Source organism: Chenopodium quinoa, unplaced genomic scaffold, assembly GCF_001683475.1.
Source record: "Chenopodium quinoa cultivar QQ74 unplaced genomic scaffold, ASM168347v1, whole genome shotgun sequence".
In the NCBI taxonomy this organism is placed as follows: Eukaryota; Viridiplantae; Streptophyta; class Magnoliopsida; order Caryophyllales; family Amaranthaceae; genus Chenopodium; species Chenopodium quinoa.
Genome location: NW_018744124.1, coordinates 387,865 through 409,363, shown reverse-complemented (window position 1 = coordinate 409,363; position 21,499 = coordinate 387,865). Strand labels below are relative to the sequence as shown.

Here is a 21,499-nt window from a genome sequence, read left to right as displayed (position 1 = left end):
TTTTTCAAACTCCTTGAGATGGTTTAATGGACTCTCATTCTAAGCTCCTCTACATTGTCTCCTCTCGATCAAAGCAATCATAGCCGGATTAATTTCGAAATCATTCGCCAAAGTTGTAGGTGGAGCAATTCCACTCTCAAACTTGTACGCACCGGGAATTCCCAATTCTTTCAAAGCAACTCTTGCTTGTTCTCCCATGCCTAGTTCTTCTTCAACTCCTTCTTCGCTTGAGGAACTAAACTCCAAGGATCGACTAGAAATTCTTCTCCTTGAGAGAGTCCTTTCGATTTTCGGGTCAAAAGGCACAATGGATCAATCACAAGCTCTATGCATGCAAAACTCAATGAAAATATTAGTAGCAAGGCTACAAATGTAGCCTTAAGAAACAAATTTTTTTTGTATTTTTCAATTAAAGTGAAATAGACTCAAAAACTAAAGCTAAACACCAATATCACTCCCCGGCAACGACGCCATTTTGATAGAGGAATAAACGAGTCGTTAATTGTCTATCCCAAAATCAAACACAATTTATAATTTCCTAAACAAAACCAATACAAGTATAAGGCAAGGGTCGAACCCAAAGGAGTTAGTCGGTATTAACTATAGCCTAAGTCAAGCTACTTCGAAGATTGTAGTGAGAAAATGGTTGGTACTATGGTAACAAAGCTAGACTAATCAAGTAATTCAAGAAACTAAACACTGGGGATATAGGTTCCACATGCAAATTCAATAAACATGCTAATTGATAGTTCATTCACTTGATTTAAGCATTGCAAAGGACAAACAATAGTAGCAATCAAGAGAGTTCAAGAGCTATCCCCTAGAGGCCAAGCTAGGGGTCACTATGAATGGCTAATCAAGGAAATTCACAATCAAACTCAATCAATTAAAGCAATTCTCGAATTGGTGGTTCATGTCATTAAGAATTGCAATGCAATCTAGATTAATCTTATAGGTTGATCACTCCTAATCTAATTAATCACATGCAAAACTATGTCAACCAATTTAATTGCAACAATTAAATCAATCAATGATCATCAACTAGCACAAATTATCAATCAAGCATGCTTCTTCTTCTCCCTAGCAACTAATTTACTCACTAATCATGGTGTAGCTCAAGAACAAATCACTAGAAATAGCATTGATCATCATTCTAAATCAAAATCAAGAGAAATCAATATCAACTTCAATATCAAATTCAAATCCAAGCAAATAAAACAATCAAACATGAAACTAAAACAAACAAGTGAAGAGATAAACTAAAAGAAGAGATTCTCACTAATATTAATGATTGAGGATGAAGAAATCCAAGCACAATTGATCCAATGTTGAAATAAAAATCCAAAACCAAGAACTTCTCTATAACTTCTCTCTCTAAAACTAAGCTAATGAAAATTATCTAAAAGTTGGTTTTCAAAAAGGAATTACAAGTGTATTTATAGGCAAAGAAGGAAAACGGAATCCCCGCTCCCTATCTAGTAAACCCCGCGCCCTCGGGGAAATGGGTACTGAACCCATAACAAACTCCGCGGGCTGTCTGGGCAACACCCGCACCCGCGGGTCTTCTAGCCCGCGCCCGCGACAAGGGCGCGGCAAATCCCCTGCTCCCAAAGGGGGATCAGAGGGTCGCGGTCTCTCTAATCTCCCCGCGCCCGCGGGGAGCCCGCGGCCAGACCGCAGAGAGTTCCTGGTCGAAATTGGCCAATTTGGTGCAAACGAGCCCACGCCCGCGGCCTTCAAGACCCGCGCCCGTGGCAATCTTACAGGGCTTGATGCCCTCTCCAAGGCCTCTCCAAGCCGTCTCTGAGCCCTCTCCAAGCAGAGTGATTCCTCCTTGCTTAGTCAATATAGCTCATCTTGATCCCCTTGCAAAGACAACTCCTAGGTACCTACATGAACAAACAAAGGAAAGGAATAAAAGGGAAAAAGGACCAAATAAAAGGAAAACACAAAGAAAACACGAAAAAACACAAGGAAAGAAGGAACTAAAGGGAAAAGGAACAAAAATAAGATAAGAAAGCATGAAAAGGAGATGAAATCATCCTAAAAGACTACCCTATGAGTGCCATAAATGACACTCATCACCACACTCGGCAAACTGTTAAGTCGGCAACCTGTCAAGTGTTAAGGCTTACAAAATCCCAAAAATTACGACTCAATAAACTAGGTGAGTTGTTTACACAACTTAATAGACTCATTGTAGCATTCTAATCGAAACACCTGAGCTCATTTAGCTACGATTACTTGATCAATCTGTTATAAACGTAACTGCTCACCATTAAGGACAAATTCAAAATAGATCATTGTAGGGCCATCATAATAAAAAATCATGGCCGCAAACACAAGTAGCAATAACTAAAAAACACACGCGTCAGCAAAAAGTTGAGTGATCATCACATATCAGGGTACATAGAATAATAGAATAATCAACATTACTAACTCAATTAAATGATGAATATAATAACCTTTGTCTGACTCAACCTTGGATAATTATACGAACCTTTACTCAACTAACTCATATAACCCATAAATGTGTCATGCTCTTTGTTCTATGCCTATCCTTGGATATACATGGGTAATTCGAATAACAAAACCAACAAGTATAAAAACTTAAATACTCTCAATAACCAAAAAAACACCTTGAACCAGACCACATAAGGGTCAATTCCCACTGTAGGGGACCATAGAAAAATAAATAATAAAGATTGTATCTCAGTCTTAACTCATGATCATTATCTCATTACCAACATGCCAAGGACTAAGATCTATTACGTCGAGCCTCAAACCAATAACAAAATAATATGCTCAACCTTTTGATATAATACATTGATCAAATAACCATTCACAAATTAATTGATAATATCTCAATAATGGCACGGGTTCCCAAATTAATTAACGTAACAATTCGATTCATAAATATCTCAACTCTCAGGGAAGGGCGGCGACGGAAAGGGGAGCGGCGGCGGCGGTGCGGCGACCATCAGGGGAAGAGCAGCGGTACGATGGGTGATTTCCCAGTGGTGAGGATAGGTAATATGGTGGTGCTATGGTGGTGAGGTGGTGGCTTAGGAATGGAATGGAAATACCTAGGGGGATGGGGAATGGGGAATCAACTTAGAGGGATTTGGGGGAATGGAGAGGGTAAACCGGTAAAGGGAATGGGAAAAATAGTCTAACAAAAAACAACAAAGGGAATGAGGGTAGTTGATTCTCATTTTCTTTAATGAATACCCCCAACCAAACGGCCCCTAACTTCTTAATACACCAACTCCCCCCAACAATGGCAGCCGGCAGCCGCACCAATTTCACCATAACCTTCAACCAACCGAAGCAACATAACAATAACATCCATGTACCACCTCCACTAATCCAAAGTCCAAACAACTGTACTGTAGCAGCCATCCATCAATTCCCACTTCAATTGCACTAATTTCATCCCCGATTTTGAGACCCAAATGAGTTTGGGCAAGTGGTTTAGGCATGAGCCTCGTGGGCACCCACAGACCTCTCGAAATTTTTAACTTAAATTCTCTATTTTGGGCAAACAAATTTTGCTTTAAGGTTGTTTATTTATGCCACCAACTTTAATTTTTATCCTAATTTCATGGTAATTAACTTAAATTTTTTGAATTGAGGAATTACAAGTAAGCTTAGTCGAATATTGGGACATAGTTTGTGAAACAAGTAAAAGAGACTTCGTTTTTAGCATTAAGATTGCTGGAACTAGTGTTGCCAAAGCACATCACCTAGCAGTCAACTGTAGGAGATTTGGGTGATGCCTATTTTCACCTCTGCCAAAAAAAAATGTTGTTTTTACTAGCTTCGTATTGTTGGTGTTGATTACTACATGAATGTAATGCTACAGTAAAATGATGTTATTAATGTGAGTGATGTTGTTTGGTGATGATTACTGTTAAATTTAGTGCTTCAAGTTTGTGGTTAATAGCTTCTTTAGTGTTAGGATAAATATCTTAGTTTGTTTAATTTAGAATTAGTCAAATTAATTTAGTCATGTGTTAACTAATTGTTAGTGGGTGTTAGTGGACTTGTTAACTAAGTATTTGGATTATATCGTGGAGTACCAACTTCCTAGTTAGATTCTTTATTTTAGCTATTTGGTTTAACTTGTAAAGGCTATTTAAATGGCCTAACTTTCTATTATTGAATGGATTAGAAAGCATCAGTTTTACTTTAACGTTTCTCTTCTAGCCTTTTGCTTTCTTATTTCCAACAAATTGGTATCAAGAGCCATTTGATTCTAAGGGCTTGTGAGGTTAAAAAATCATGAGAGTTCTAATGTCTACCCCAAACAACTTTTCACTTTCTATTCCCACATTCAAAGGGGATAATTATAGTACATGGTCTATTAAAATGAAATCATATTTGAAAGTTATGAGTTTATGGGAAGCAATTGAGAGTGATGTGTACCCAATTCCTCTTTCACAAAATCCAACCGTAGCCCAAACTAAAAAATATGATGAGGATATGGCAAAAATTGCAAAGGCTCTTTCGTGTCTACATTTGCGGTGTCGGATGAAATCTTCACAACTATTATGAGTTGTGATACTCCTAAAGAAGCATGGGAAAATATTAAGGAGTATGAAGGAAACCATCAAACCAAACTCATGCAAATTTTAAACCTTAAAAAGGAGTTTGAAATGATGGCAATGAAAGGTGGAGAAGGTGTCAAGGAGTATGGAAATCGATTGATGAGTGTGGTCAACCAAATCAAGCTACTTGGTGGGGAATTTACAAGCCAAAGAGTGGTTGACAAACTTCTTGTCACTCTTCCGGAAAAGTACGAAGGTAAAATTTCTTTAGTTGAAGATACTAAAGATCTTTCCAAATTGGCATTTGCAGAATTGATCAATTCACTCCATGCGGTGGATCAAAGGAGGACCATGAGAAATGAAGTTGGTGAAACCAAAAATGAAAAGGCTTTTTAGCAAAGTCTCCTAATCAAAAGGGGAAAGGCAAGTCCGTCTAATGCAACAATTGTCAAAAGATAGGTCATGAGGAAAAGGATTGTTGGCATAAAGGAAAGCCGAAATGTTTTAAATGTCAAAAATTTGGGCATTTGGCAAAGAATTGTAGGTCTCAAAATGAAGAGCAAGAGATCATGGCACAAGTGGCCGTAGAAGAGAACCTATTTTAGAGTTGTGGGTGAGAAGTGCACCATGGAGGGAAGTACTCCAAAATTTAAAGAGTGTGTTAGTTGGTGAGATGTGCATCAACAAGTAAACATTGATGGTTGGTGATAATGTGCATCAACAACAATTGTGTAGGTGATGTGAAGGGCATCACAATAAAGAAAAGACGTGCTTCATGATTATCACAAATTTTAAAGCAAGGGGGTGTGTTAAAGTTAGTGCTTCAAGTTCGTGGTTAATTAGCTTCTTTAGCGTTAGGATAAATATCTTAGTTTGTTTAATTTAGAATTAGTCAAATTAATTTAGTCATGTGTTAACTAATTGTTAGTGGGTGTTGGTTAACTTGTTAACTAAGTATTTGGATTATATCGTGGAGTACCAACTTCCTAGTTAGTTGCTTTATTCTAGCTATTTGGTTTAACTTGTAAAGGCTATTAAATGGCCTAACTTTCTATTATTGAATGAATTAGACAGCATCAATTTTACTTTAACGTTTCTCTTCTAGCCTTTTTCTTTCTTATTTCCAACAATTACTACCAGAATTATATGAAAGATAACACTTTGTACCTATGTCTTCTTGTTTTCTCATCCCGCTTATTCCATTTTTCAACCTCTTGTGTGCATCAATTATGAATTATAATCCTATTATCTCTTACTTTATCATAAGATACAATGCTATAGTCTAATAAGATAGTAGAATATGAATTAAGGGGTGGGGATTGCCGAAAAAAATGGGGTTGCTGGGAAAAGGTGGGATTGGGTTGCTTAGTGGCGGATCCAGGAATTGTACCTAGGAGATTCGAACTTCATCAAACACCTGATAATTTAATTTTAAATGCACGAATATAAATTGGGTATTCAAGTATAAAATAGAGTGTTCAAATAAATATCAATATACAAATACACCACAAAATAAGTCCAAACTTCAATAAAATTGCAAAATAAAATAATCCAATACAATAATGCATAACTTTGATTTAATGTCTAAATACAAAACATTTAAAAAATGCAAATTATAAAAGCATTATTTGAGTTTTCATACAATAACACATCTACTGGTTTCCAAAAAAAAAAAAAAAACATCTACTGCCGATTTATTCATTTAAGTTAACAATTAATAAGGAAAAAAAAAACTAAAATTGCGTACTACCAAGCTAGAACCCGAGACAACTATAGAGTAACCTATCCAACTGAGCTACAAGCCTAATGGTTTACATGTTTGCTTCAAATATTATTTATAGAGGAAATACAAGTTAATAACTGTGCTAAACGACCAAAGTTTAGCACATGGCAATTTCATAATAAAATTGTATTGGAGTGCGTGTTTTGCCAATAAACAAATATAAAGTATTCTAAAGTATCTGACATTTGGTTATGGCACTAAGAAACAAATGTAACGGCATAGATCAAACGTTCGTCTAGGTAACTCCCACTCCCAACCACAGTAACTATCAACTCCAACAACGGTAATTTTACTTGAGTTAACATTTTTGTACCTCTTAACTTACTTGATTGTCTTTGGTAGAGAGAGAAAGACAAAATCCGAAAACCCAGTGAGTGAGAGATGAGGTTTCAAGCTTGCTAGATATGTGAAGGGGTTGCTTGAAGCTCCAAGCTTGGTAGATCTGGGTACGGGTTTGGAGATCTGTGAATCTGTGGTTGTTACATCTCGCACAAGACGGAGGTAAGTGTTCAATTGTACCATATTTTGTTGATTACTATTTCCAAATAACAAATTGGATGGATTTTGTCACTTGGTTCTTCGACTTTCGTAGATAATTGTAGGCAATGAGGCAAACTCGTTGTGTATGGTGTTTTGGTAATAATCTGGTTTTGGGGATTTTTTATTGTTGCTTTTGTAGGTGATTTCTAAAATTCTATTTCTGTGTTTTTTGGGGTTGTTTATTGCCGGAGATTTAATTTTGTTATTTTGTTGAATATTATGGAACTCTATTATTGCTGATTTAATTTGGTCTTATTGAGTGTTGCTGCATGTTCTGTATCATAATATTCAGCTATATCCATGTTAGGTTATTGATTTTTAATAGGAAACAATTGAATGTCAATGCCTTGGGTTAACATTTTCATTATAGTAAGTGTGGAAAACTTGCAATAATGGTGCGTTAATTTATCGTCCAACTTCGTTGATATTATAATTAAGCTATCCTAGCAGGTGGTACTTGTTGGTAGGTAGTAGTAATTGTCATAATCCAATGTTATGGTTTGTTACAGTTGAATAATTCGTTGACATTAGAAATTCCCTTTTCTTTAATTTTTATGCTTTGTTTATGTTCAGATGTCTTTGATTGAAGAAAATGATGGTGCTGGTAATTGCATTGTTAACTTGAGTGATGCAAACTGTGTTAGCTTGGCTGATGACATGAATGACCCAGACATAGCCATGGTTTCATTGTCTGGTCGTTCTGACTATGATTATATGGATGTTGGGGAGGGTATGGGGCTGCGGCTGCCTGCAATCTCCCCTAGTGTAATTCCCAGGGTTGCACAGGGTTATTTATCCCCAATCAAGACTATTCGTACTGTTTAGACTGTGGAGATTGTTGTCTCAACAAATAATCAAGTGCCTTATGTAGTAGATCCACCGGCAGAGGGTATGGTCTTCAAAAGCTGGGTGGATATTGAGGCCTACTTTAAACAGTATGCAGAACAACATGGTTTTGGAGTTAATAGGGTTTCAAGTGCGTACAAAGACAAAACCAGGGAGCGTAGGGCCATTACTTGGAGGTGTGAATGCTGGGGTGCGGCTGATATGAGGGCGCAAAGGGAGGCAAAAAAGAGGGCGAAGGCAATGGATGTAAGTGGAACCGGGGGCAATGAGGAGACCTTTGGCTGAAATTATGCCTTCATCTCGACACAGGAGGTGCATATGGCACATTATGAGTAAGATTCCCGACAAGCTTGGCAAATGCAAGTGGTAAGTGATTTCTTTTCTATTATTCTATTTAAGCAAATCCAAGTATACCTTCATGGACTAGGTAATTTAGATGCCTGACTTGACTTTATAATGCATAAATTTATCCTGCGCTGATCAGTATAAGGTCTTAAACCTTTTTTAGTACTAATGCATTTTCATTTTTCTTACATCAGTGTATTGCATAAATTCTTCCCTTTTTTTATTTTTACATCAGTTTGAAAAATTATTGTTAAGAGGTTGTTTATTTTGCAATTATGTTATAGTGTTGCTGTTATAAAGTTGATTGTTAGAAAATGTGTCTCATTCTTAATGTGGGAAAATTTATCATACATCATGTATTGTTTGGAAAATCAGCAATGTTACTGAAATGTAACCCTGCATCATGCATCAATGTTATTGAATTGATTTTGTTCTTCGAGACTGATTTATAATTTTGTGTTCCTGACAATAATTGTTGTACACTGCTTGAAGCTTTGCTGATTTCCCTTTCAGCACATGGGCCCTGTATTTTTTGTTTTATAGGTTGGGATTGCAGAATCATACTTAAAAAGTTCATAACATGCCTATTTTTGAATCCATTAAAGCCATCATTTAATACATTCTGCCTATTTGTTCATAACTTGTTTCATGTATAACCTTTGTAACTGTCTGCCTATTTGTACCCAACTTGTTTCATTTATAATCTCTCATTTATAACATGTTGCCTATTTGTTCAGAACTTGGTTCATGTGTAATCAAATTTTTAGCTGTCATGATTAATAATATGTAGTATTGGATGCTGTCATAATTAGTTATATTTGTTTCCAAAGATGTTATTATGGTTTGATTTGTTCTGTATGGTACCGACTAGGTACAATGACTTTAAAAGTCCTCTTAAGGCTCTGATTTATGAAAGCTTTACTGTGGATGAGTTTGAGCTCCGATGGTGTGCTTGTATTAAGAAATACCACCTTGAAGAAAATGAATGGCTTCAGGAATTGTTCAATGAGCGTCATATGTGGGTTCCATGCTTCATGAAAGAGCACTTTTGGGCTGGTATGAAGACGACCCAAAGGGTGGAGAGCATTAATAGCTTTTTTGATGGGTTTGTGAACTGGAAGACTAAGCTATTTGAGTTTCCCCAGAAGTACACTAGAGCCATGACTAAACGAGTTGAAGATGAAAATGAAGCTGACGCAAGATCAACAAAGTATGTTAGAAGGTTGGTTAGTGGGTTTAAGCTTGAGAGACTTTATCAAAAAATTTACACAGATGCCAAATTCCAAGAGATCCAAAAAGAATTGTCAAGGATGATGTATTGTTATGGGCGGGAGGAAAGGGTTATTGATGATAATACTGTCCATTATTACCTATAGGATTGTGTCTGGGTGGTTCCGGAAGGATTGAGTGAAGAGGTTATTACTGACAGAAGGCGCATCTATTGTGTGAAGTTCAGTCGAGAGTCAAAAGAGGTGATGTGAGATTGCTGTAAATTTGAAACTTTTGGGGTCTTATGCAAGCACTGCATCCGTGTCCTAGATCAAAACCTTGTGTTTGATATACCAGACAAGTATATCTTGGACCGGTGGCGCAAGGATGTTATAATAAAGCACACTCATCAAGGTTTCCTATCACGATCCGACCGACACAAAGGAGGTTCAAAGGTTCAACAAGATAATGAATCACTTCAAACCTATTTGTGATGAAGCATCGATGGTTGATGATGATACAGTTGACATGGTCATGTCTGCTCTGTCCAAGCTGAAGATTGATGTCAGTGATCGGAGGAAGAAGTTCATTGAAGCTAATGGTGTGATGACACTCCCTAGCACACAATATCCTACTTCCGAAAAAGGATCGACGAGTAACTTGAAAACTCCATCTTCTGTCAGAAAACAATTGAACACAAATACTCAAGAGGTCATGGAGTGTGATGAAGTTCCTGACCAGATGGCAAGTCAGCACACCCCTTTACCTGAATTTAGCCAGCACATACTGGATCCGAGTGTCAAAAAGAGATGTCGAGGGAGGCCTAAAGGATCTCGCAACAAACCCTACTCAGAGACAGGCTATAAAACCACAAAAAAGAAACAGGTATATTTCACAGTTCATATTGATTGAGTTGTGAGATTTACCTTTTACTAGTATAATGAATTTACATTTTCAACTTAAACTGGTATGCCTCTGATGTGCAGCCTAGAGATGCAGATTTGGATATGGAAATGGAGCTACCTCTGAGTGCTATGACTCCTAGGGTTCCTGCTGTGCCAGCTAAGGTAATTGAATTCTCATTCTTGACCTACATTATGCTACATTCAGTCTGTTGGGATTGGTTTGAACCAGTACTTGACACTGCAATGTGCTGATTGCTGGGAAAAAAAATCCAAGAGACAGAGAAGGAATATTGCTGTGAAATTGGCTACATGTTTTGAAGAAGAAGATGAGGGTTCAATGGAATTCTGAAGACAACCTAGTAGAATGGTGTTTGCGTGGTGATGAGGATAATTTGTGTTATGTAATATGTACTCTTTTAAATTCTCAGAACTTTTATGTATTGTGATAGCTTCCAGATGTTTGTTATGTCGTCGTATCGTGTTGCTCCTCATCGAGTGTATTGTGATAGCTTCAGGATGTTTTTTAATTTTAGGATGTTTGTCATGTTTGTTATGCGTACTGTCGTGGTTTGTTTGTTTATTGTATACTTGTCCGATTGTTCGTAAGACTGTAATGCGATTTGGGATGGCCTTAAATGGTGTGCCCAGTCGATGCCATCACGTGGGTCCTCTTCCACAAAAGTGTCGAAAGTAGGACCCTCATGGTCAATTTGATTAATGAGGTGGTCAAGGTTGCAGGCTCCAGCCTCATCGAGAGGTTGAAGCCCGAGTTTTTCAAAGGAGTTGTGGGAATATTATTAGATCGTCAAAACAATGATGATAACGATAATAAGAATGTTAATAACAATGTTAATGTAGGCAAAAAGAATCACAGAATCATTGAGGCCAACACCATTTTCGACCTAATTGAGATTAAGTTAGAATTGGGCCTGGTCCAATCAGTGAAGAATAAGAAAATGAACGAGCTTATATTTTGATCTTAGCCCAACTGTGCTCTTGCTGATGGGCGAGCCCAATTATGAGCCCACTCCGGAGGGATGGCTATGGTGTCCAAGAGGATCTTGCGGGTGTCAGCCGTGGTGGATGATCGGGCGCTGCATATGTTCGGATTAATAGCAAAGTTCTCAGCCACACTAAGGAAGTGTTGCATGACATGTTAAAGGTTGGTGCAGTCTCAAAGCTATGCATGGTGTTGCAAGAAGATTTTACAAAAAAAAATTACAATATTTTTTACATTTTATCACATTTTTTACAATTTTGTGCAAAATACCCGACCTGTCGTAACCCTATTTGCAAAAATTTTTACATTATCCCATGGATGATTAAATGTGCTTACATGTGGAAAAGACAAATTATTAAATCAAATTACAGTTTTAAATAATTAAATTATCAAATAGTTTTTTCTTTATTAAAAAATTAAATAATTACGATATAAAAACAAGTGAAGAAGACAACTTTTTAAACACAAACACTGTTACACATATTAAATCACAAGAACATTACAAGATTTTTTAGACAACAACAATTACCACAACCTATTACCACTAATAACATACTTACTTCTTCAACTCTAGTACTTCAATACTAACAATTACTACTTTATGACTCACACACTAACATAGCAACACCCCCACATAATAATACTTCAGTATGGGAGTGGGATTGTTGCTCCGCACAGCTGGTCGAATGTCTTTCTCCTTAGGAACATCATCATGGTGAATGATGGCTTGTTTGGTGTTCTTCTTGGCACATCGGTTTGCAACAAGGCCAGCATGCACCTGCTTCTTGAGTTTCACAACAGTACACCAGGGAACGTCGAACTGTATCGGTTGTAATGGGTTATGGAGAGCTTCAAAAGCGTTGTTGCTCAGGGTTGTCCTCAATAAACGGTTGGCTTTCTTCCCACCCTTTTTTTTTGTGAGGTGTAGGAGAGCCATTGGATGATGATCCATCGGATGAGGAAACTTTGGATTTGTTGGATAACAAGGATGGCTTCCGGGAAGGCTTCATTTTTGTGGAGATAGTATTAATTCGGTTGTGTTGGTTGTGATCTTGTTCTGTTCCAAGTAGAACTTTTTATAAGAAGAGTACCATTAGGGTTTTGACTAATGTGTTGATTTTACATTAAGAGGGTTATATTTCAATAATATTTCAAATGATGGTGTATGTCGTATACAAAGTCTGGTATGCAAATGTTTAGTTGAAATATAATCAATTTTTGGTAGAATGTTGTTTTTATTATTTGGTAGTATATTATTGACATAATTTATAATTAATTTTCAATTTAATATCACACTATTATTCGAAACCACTGATTAAGTTACGCGTTTAATTATTTAGCTTGAACTTACTTACTGGTCTTTATAAAATTAGTCAATTTACTAACTTGACAATAATGAGATATTAGTAATAATATCTATTATTTGTCTGTATTACTCTTATCCGCAGATCTATACCATGTTCTTTTTCGTGCTTTTGTGATACAAAGATAATTATACAACAGGTCCCCAACTTTTATATGTAGCCATTCCTCTTTGGACTTTGGTAACACATATCTTGTAATTCGAAAACGCAATTCCAAATGACATTTCTATATAATTGATTTTCAGTCGGTTTCAATTGAAATAGTATAGCTATTTTTACTTGCAATTTTGATTAGCCGAAAATTGAATGAATAAATTACGTTTTGACGTCATTTAAGTAAATAATTTTGGACATACGTATACGGATGGGTTAAAACATCTAAAATTAAAAAAATACTCATTTTTCCGAATTGTAAAACCATATATAGTATGTTATATCAAAAAACCTTATTAACCCAGTATTTATTAAAGGTGTAGGCTGAAATATGTGGACTTGTTATTGTATTGATGATTAATTACCTCGTTATGATTTTGATGAAAGTACTAATTCTGACTTTCAAGATGTTGTTTATAAGGTACTATTATTTTTATTACAATTTTTTTTTCTCTTGGTTAAATGGTATTATTTTTAAATATATGTTTGAATGAATATAATTAGTTTAGGTTCCGGATCAGTGGGTTGATTTTACTTAGTAGTTGTTAACAGCTGTACTCATCAATTAGTCAATCAATAAATGTTAATTAATTTTGTTTATTTGACCTTGTTATTGACTAACTATTTCATTATTTAAGATTTTAACAAGTAATTCATAAATTAATTTAAATCTAGCTATTAGTAATAACTTAATGAGTTTTTGCAAAAACTCATTGTTAACTAATCACATACAACCTTAAGTATCATTATTATATAATTATGGGTTGTATGATATGGTCTCACAATAACTGAATCTGTTCTCTTAACTAACGTTCTTTCATTATTTTTGTACAATGACATGTTTTTAGTAATGTCTTTGGTATCATGTTTCTAGTAACTCAAATTCTGTTCAACTCAATTCCCTGTAGTTTAGTTCATTTCAGTGTAATACAGTTCATCTCCCACCTCAGTTCAACATCGTTCAGCTCAACTCTTTTCCCCTCCTCATTTCGGTTCTGATATATTCATTTCACTTCATTTCAATTAAGTTATGTTCAAGAATAGGCCCTAAACCCTGAACCCTAAACCCTTAACCCTAAAACAAGAACCCTAAACCCTAAACCCTTAACCCTAAACCCAGAACCCTAAAACCTAAACCCTAATCCCTCTACCCTAAACCCTAAGCTCTAAACCCTAAACCCCTAACCCTAAACCCCAAACTCTAAACCCTAAAACCCTAACCATAAACCCTAATCCCTAAATCCTAAACCCAGAACCCTAATCCCTTAACCCTAAACCCTAAACTCTAAACCTTAAACCCTAACCCTAAACCCTAAACCCTAAACCCTAACCCCAAACCCTAATCCCTAATTCCTAAACCCTAAACCCTAAACCCTAATTCCTAAATCCTGAACCCTAAGCTCTAAACCCTAAACCCCTAACCCTAAACCCCAAACTCTAAACCCTAAAACCCTAACCATAAACCCTAATCCCTAAATCCTAAACCCAGAACCCTAAACTCTAAACCCTAAACCCTAACCCCAAACCCTAATCCCTAATTCCTAAACCCTAAACCCTAAACCCTAATTCCTAAATCCTAAACCCTAAACCCTAAACCCTAATTCCTAAATCCTAAACCCTAAACCCTAATCCCTAATTCCTAAACCCTAAAACTGAAACCCTTAAGCCTAATTCCTAAACCCTAAACCATAAACCCTAATCCAACCCTAAACCCTAAACCGTAAACCCTTAACCCTAAACACAAATCCCTATACCCTAAACTCTAACTCATAACTCCAAATCCCCTATCCCTAAACCCTAAACCTTTAACCGTAATCCCTAATCCCTAAACCCTAAACCATTTCTCCATATACCTACAAGTTGATTGGACTTTTATCATTACTGAACTCATAGTGATTGGTTAACCTAATAAGTACTACAGTGATTGGAGCTCAACTCCAAAAACCGAACTTGTTGGAGCTCAACAGAATTACATTAAACTGAATTTAATTGAATTAATTAAAGATAAACTGAACTGCTTACGATTGTTGAAAGATTGGAGTTGAACTTAAATTTAAAATGAATCGAAAAGCCCTAACTCCAATGTAATGTCATCATTAATATTAAACTCTCCATATGAATATTACCGTAATTATGAACCCATTAACTCTTCGACCTTCCCAGCATTAGGTTTTCTTTTTAAACATAACTACATTATAAAATAGCGTCGGAGACTCCTTATAGAGATGATTATATAATAGTCATTCTATTTTAAACCAAATGTATTTTTTCATTTAATTTCTAGTGTACGAAATGAAATTAGTTTATGAAATAAAATTTTATGCAACACTTTTAATGATTGAGGGATATTGCACAGCTTTTGAATTATTTGTTCATCGAATTCACAAAACCAAAATAATTCTTCTTATTGTAATAAATTTTGCAATGGTCCAAATATTTTTTATTTAAGCTTAGGACTACAATTAGTACATACCTATTGACCTACCCATTGTGGTATCCTAGGAGAATCAATTTGGCAGATTTGTAGTGAATCTATTTAAACTAGGGCAAGCTCCTTTCCAACTTTTCAAAACTACTCTGCAACCATGTCTTCCTATTCCATCTTCCCTTGAATTGTCTTATCATACTTTTAGGATTTTGATCTCACTTCAACTAGGGTTTTATACCATACTTCTTTGCTGCTTCCCCAAGGGTCTTGTCATATGATGTAAACTACAAATGTAAAATATTAGCAATAAAATAAAAATAAAAAAATATAGATTAATTAGTACGTATTAGTATCTAATTTAATAATTATTCTGAAAAATCATTGTTTTAACTAGAAAAGTAACATTGTATTATCATTTTCTTATTAGATAAAAGATATAGAAAATTTATTATCATTTTATTTGTAGAAGATATTTTCGTATGGTACCACATTATTTAAGTTTTAGTTAATTAGTATTCAAAACCAGTACAGTATTTTTTTATCAATATCTCTGTCAAAATATTTTCTTTGTAACATATTCCCCAACTTCCTATATACTCTCACTTAAGCCTACTTCACTAAGCAGCACCTCCCTCCAAAATGTTCATTAAAAGCACCATGCCCCGAGTTGCAAGAACCCCGAATGACAATTGTGCACTTTTGTTTTTCGAACCACCTCAAGGCCGTAACCCGGAAAAGGACATGAATAGTCTAATTATTCTTTTTCGTGATTCGAATGACAACCCTTGTTATGTTTCAAAAAAAAAACAATCGCCAATTTCATACTCAACCCCAATGAGATAACCACCGACTTCTCGACGTTGAAAATGAGATCAGTGGATTTACACGATGAACTACGACCAGCACACTTGCCTAGCGTTGATGACTACTACGGTCTGCCGGTGTTGATAAAGAGGATTATCAAATGGTTCCTAGAAAAACATCACACCGTCCCCTATTACTTACAACACCTAATTGACCCTGAACCTATCCTTGATTTCTCTTACCCTCCATTCAAGTTGGGTTGGAGGCGTTGTTAATATTCATGGGTAATTTCACAGATGCTTTCCAAGTTGTGCATCCACCAGATTACCCATGTGTCCTCATCCTAACAATAATTCGTGCACCTGATACCACAGACAGAGCACCGTACCACACTGTTGGGTATGATCCTGTCCTAACTCTCCCTTGGGTACCTAATATTATATGTTGATATCTTGTTTGCAGGGTGCTCGAAGTGGACCCAACATTTCGCAACCCACCATTAAGAAAGCAAAGAAAGTTTTTCGGGGGATGTGCTTCAAGTGACGTGGATGCCTGAACTCCTTTGTTCAGACGAGCAACACAAGAATGAGTATTAGGAGAATAAGTCGGAATTTAATCAATGTTGATGTTGAATTATGTATCCTTCACGTGGTTGTGTATTGTTAGTACTTAGAAATATGAATTAGTAGCCAGGTGAAATAAAGTGTGTTATGGATGACATCTTGTGGTGATATTGTTATTGTTAAAATATTGTTATGCCATGTTTGTTATAACTTATAAGCGATTACGATGGGATTAGGCCATTCCGATCCAAATTCGTACCAAATCTAATCCAACCTTATACGAGTTATAATTCGATATTTTGATCCAATTCGAAAGTCCGAATTAAAATATAAATTAAAATACGTTTCTTTGTAATACGAATAAAAATACATATTATGAAATTAGAATAATTAATTTACTTGTCTTGAAAGTGTACTAGTACGTGATTTATAAAAGTAATGACAACACATGTGTACATGATTAGTACTATTACAATAAAGCACATAATTTTACATGGTTTATGTCGAAATTCTTATAAAATAATGAAAAATATAATATCGTTATATAAGACATTTTTTTTTTAATTTTTTAAGGCAAGTTTAGATTGATTGGGAGCTGGATTTCCCATCCTTGGAAATGTATTAGGGTATTCCCACTCTCTATATTAAAGCGATTAGGGTATTGTATATTAGTTAAGGGTATATCATTTTTATATTTTAGTTTTTCTTTATTTTTAAGATTGCCTTGGGAGTTGGATTTCCCTTTGTTCGCAATTTATTAGGGTATTCCCGCTCTCTATATTAAAGCGATTAGGGTATAGTAGATTGGTTTAGGGTATTCTAGGCACGAAAAATTTATATAAGTGCCACATCGGATATTATATGGGTCAAAAGTCAATACCTTAACTTAATGGTTTGACTATTTATTTAAAATTAATTATTGTGGGTGAAATGATATAAATTAGCCCAAATCAAGATTACCAAGTCAAAAGCCCAACTCCATTGTACATTAAACCGTAACCCTAGGCTGTCTCACTCTATAAATAGAGACTCTCTAATTCATTTGAAGAGAGGAAAACCTAGAGAGAGAACAACAGAGAGAAAAACCTAGAGAGGAAAAATTCAAAGGAAAAAAGGACTTCAAATCAAGAAAATATCAAGCCTCGAAGGCCCTTAACACGAAGGAAAAAAGGACTTCAAATCATCAAAATCTCTACATCAAATAGTCATTGATCGAGATCAAGCCTCGTCGGCCCTCAATCAAAAATTTAAGTCAAAGGTCTACGTCAACAACAAATTAAAGGTCTTGGTCAATAACAAGTCAGAGGTCTACATCAAATCTTCGATCGAGATCAAGCCTCAACGGCCCTCGTTCGAGAATCAAGTCAATCTTTGAATTACGTCAAAGTCAAAATGGAGATCGAATCAGAGGATAAAATTAGAGATTGTACCCAAAATTATCAAATTAATAAAATTCACACTTTGTTGCATTTATTTTGAATCTATATTTTACAGATTTAAAATTTTTGTTTACAGGTATATCATTTTTTTTGTTTTTCTTTTTTAAAGATTGCCTTGGGATTTGGATTTCCCTTTCTTCGAAATGTATTAGGGTATTCCCGCTCTCTATATTAAAGCGAATAGGGTACTGTAGTAGATTGGTTAAGGGTATATCATTTTTATTAATTTTTTTTTAAGATTGCCTTGGGAGTTGGATTACCCTTTTCTTCAAAATGTATTAGGGTATTCCCGCTCTCTATATTAAAGGGATTAGGGTTGTGTGGATTCGTTAAGGGTATATCATTTTTTTTTATGATTGCCTTGGGAGTTGGATTTCCCTTTCTTCAAAATGTATTAGGGTATTCCCACTCTCTCTTTATTAAAGGGATTAGGGTATTATAGTATATTGGTTAAGGGTATATCATTTATTTTTTTTAAAGATTGCCTTGGGATTTGGATTTCCCTTTCTTTGAAATGTATTAGGGTATTCCCGCTCTTAGGGTATTGTAGATTGGTTAAGGGTATATCATTTTTATATTTTATTTTTATTTTAAGATTGCCTTGGGAGTTGGATTTCCCTTTTCTTCGAAATGTATTAGGGTATTCCTGCTCTCTATATTAAAGGGATTAGGGTTGTGTGGATTCGTTAAGGGTATATCATTTTTTTTCTTTTTCTTTTTTAAAGATTGCCTTGGGATTTGGATTTCCCTTTCTTCGAAATGTTTAGGGTATCCCCACTCTCTATATTAAAGCGATTAGGGTATTATAGTAGATTGGTTAAGGGTATATCATTTTTATTATTTTTTTATTTTTTTTTAAGATTATCTTGGGAGTTGGATTTCCCTTTTCTTCGAAATGTATTATAGGGTTTTCCCGCTCTCTTTATTACAGCGATTAGGGTATTGTAGATTGGTTAAGGGTATATCAATATTTTTGTTTTTTTTTTAAGATTGCCTTGGGAGTTGGATTTCCCTTTCTTCGAAATGTATTAGGGTATTCCCGCTCTCTATATTAAAGGGATTAGGGTATTATAGTAGATTCGTTAAGGGTATATCATTTATTTATTTTTATTTTTTTAAGATTGCCTTGGGAGTTGGATTTCCCTTTCTTCGAAATGTATTAGGGTATTCCCGCTCTCTTTATTAAAGCAATTAGGGTATTATAGTAGATTTGTTAAGGGTAATTCCTTTTTTTAGTTTTTTTTTTTTTTAAGATTGCCTTTGGAGTTGGATTTCCCTTTCTTGGAAATTTATTAGGGTATTCCCGCTCTATATATTAAAGGGATTAGGGTATTATAGTAGATTGGTGAAGGGTATATCATTTTTTTTCCCCAAACTTCAAGACACTTACTTTTTTAATCCACAAAGGCCCCAACATCAATTTACTATTCACTGTATTGTTTAGGAAGTTATGGGAATTATAGTTTAAGGAATTGCATACACTTTATTCCATCTTGCAAGATCGTGCCACGTGTATTCAGTAAAATGTGTTGATTATTGTCTAGTATTGATAAGTTTGCAAGGGGGTGAAGGATCGATGACTCGGCAAGAAAGGCATGCCAATATACAAACTTGGTTTGATGCCTTTTATTTTGCATGTTTTTTTAATAAAATATATATACATAACACAAACATTTAATGGTTTGGCGCCAGTTAGAGACAATTATTAGAATTGGCGCCAAGTTGAATGTTTTGTTTTGGAGCCAAAAACATGAGCTGCTTTTATTTCGCGCCACATCTTCCATGTTATTTATAAAGAAGTCATTCTTGATGCGAAGACAAACATCCAAAACCAAACCGTCTGAAGCCATGGTAAACACTATAAACGTACCGTTGAGTTGTTTCAAAATAACTGCAAAAACCTTAAAAACAAAGAACAAGAAAATAACTAAACACAAATATCGTCCTACCTTCACCATGAAGAAAGTGTCATACCTAATTCCAACCACAAACACTATCCACATCACTAGCAAACCACTTCGTCCGGTGGGAGGAAATCCATTTCTAGGTAGAGGGTTGTTTGTTGTTATACAATCTCATCGAATCGCAAGTGATGGAACAATAGTCGTGAGGATGGTTGAGGCAAGCGAGGTGGCGGCGTGGATATGCGGTGGCAAAAATCAAATGGTGACCTTGTGGTGTTACATAGCAAAGGGTTGTATCCGGCACACGTGCCCGATTTATCAGACCTAGCTTAGCTACCATTGGCGTTGAAAATGTCAGTAAGGTGGGCACTTTTGAAAGAGGGAGGTGCACAAGGAATAAGTGCCCAGCATCTGGTTTCTTCAAGCGTGAAGAACATTATTTACCCAACTTTGGGGTTACCCGACGTGATGGAATCCTTCTCCATTGCATCAGAAGGGGTTCACGTGATGGAAGTGAATAGCTACTCCGACGACTTGAAAGTAATTGTGACTGAAGCCCATATTAGCCTCAACAACATCTCCGTCGATTCGTCTTGATTGGGAGGACACCTCTTGGACGGTAGGAAAGCTACATTGCAGTTCACAACCACCCATACTAAAACAAAGAGTAAATCTAAACTTGTTACGTGGAATTGTAGGGATATGGGCAGGAAGTCATTCATGGAGCAGTTAGAACTTTTGATTGAACTGCAGCTGCCGGATATAGTACTCCTAACGGAGACGCGGGTGTCCATTCACTTGGCTAGATTCATATGGAAGCATATTAACTGGACTTCAATGCATGGTCTTTCATCAATGGGTGTTGTAGGAGGGTATGCTATTATGGTGTTGTCCAATAAGGTAAATGTAAGTGCTGATAGTGACAGTAGGAAATGGAGAGTCATTGATATGTAGTGTAAGACTTCCGAATATTGTATTGTCATTCTATTTATTTTGTAATTGCGTATTGTAATGTACGAGGGTCTGCTATATTATGGTGTTGTCCACCTCTTGGTAATCCTGGGCACCGTGCCTGCCGTGCCTGGCGGGCCGCGGGCTGGTTCGTGCCGTACCGATCGTGCCGGCGGGCCCAGGATTTCGTGCCGTGCCGTGCCGGCCATTTTCACAGGCCAGCCCACGGCACGGCACGGCCCTCGTGCCTGGCGGGCTCGTGCCGTGCCGGCCACGTGCCGGGCTGCGGGCTGGCCTGCGCGGGCTGGTGCAGTTTTCATTTTTTTTTTTTTTTTTTTTTTTTTAATGACAACATTATTAATTAATAAGTTTATAATGTATATAAGTTATAAAATTATAATTATAAGTTTTATAAGGTAACTTATAAGTTTATAACTTATAAGTTATAAGTTATTAAGTTATGAATTTTATAATTATAAGTTGAATATTTATGTTTTATAATTTGTATATTCAATATTTATATTTATATATTTACTTTATACTATTACTTTAAAATTTAATGTTTATGATTTATTAGTAATTGGTATAATTTTATTTTTTTTTAATATGAATTTACAAATTGTAACAAAACGGGGAAAAAAGGCAAATTGGACTTTGAATGTGAATAATGCGTACTTTATATTATTATTACTTGAGTTGAAAAAATTGTACAATG

General features: G+C 35.8%; 1 protein-coding gene across 3 annotated transcripts; it reads left to right on the top strand.

Moving 5' to 3' along the window:
- The first annotated feature begins 6,502 nt into the window (after positions 1–6,502).
- Positions 6,503–10,784, top strand: LOC110692649. 3 transcript variants are annotated; one of them, XR_002505507.1, is made up of 4 exons: positions 6,503–6,834; positions 7,447–8,085; positions 8,936–10,158; positions 10,260–10,784. XR_002505507.1 is itself a non-coding variant. In XM_021869680.1 (4 exons), exons 2-4 carry the CDS (start codon positions 9,742–9,744, stop codon positions 10,525–10,527), a joined length of 573 nt encoding a protein of 190 aa, XP_021725372.1. In that variant the 5' UTR covers positions 6,509–6,834; positions 7,447–9,741; the 3' UTR covers positions 10,528–10,784. The 3 variants fall into 3 exon arrangements, 2 of the variants coding, with proteins under 2 accessions (XP_021725372.1, XP_021725371.1); XM_021869680.1 differs by having other exon boundaries at positions 6,509–6,834; positions 7,447–10,158; positions 10,260–10,340; positions 10,453–10,784; XM_021869679.1 differs by having other exon boundaries at positions 6,513–6,834; positions 7,447–10,158.
- Positions 10,785–21,499: the final 10,715 nt, after the last annotated feature.

Excerpts from the sequence above, each read along its gene's own strand:
- LOC110692649 (XM_021869679.1), top strand. The coding sequence starts at position 9,742 with ATGAATCACTTCAAACCTATTTGTGATGAAGCATCGATGGTTGATGAT. Across the intron at positions 10,159-10,259 it reads AAACCACAAAAAAGAAACAG|CCTAGAGATGCAGATTTGGA; the intron begins GTATATTTCACA and ends TCTGATGTGCAG.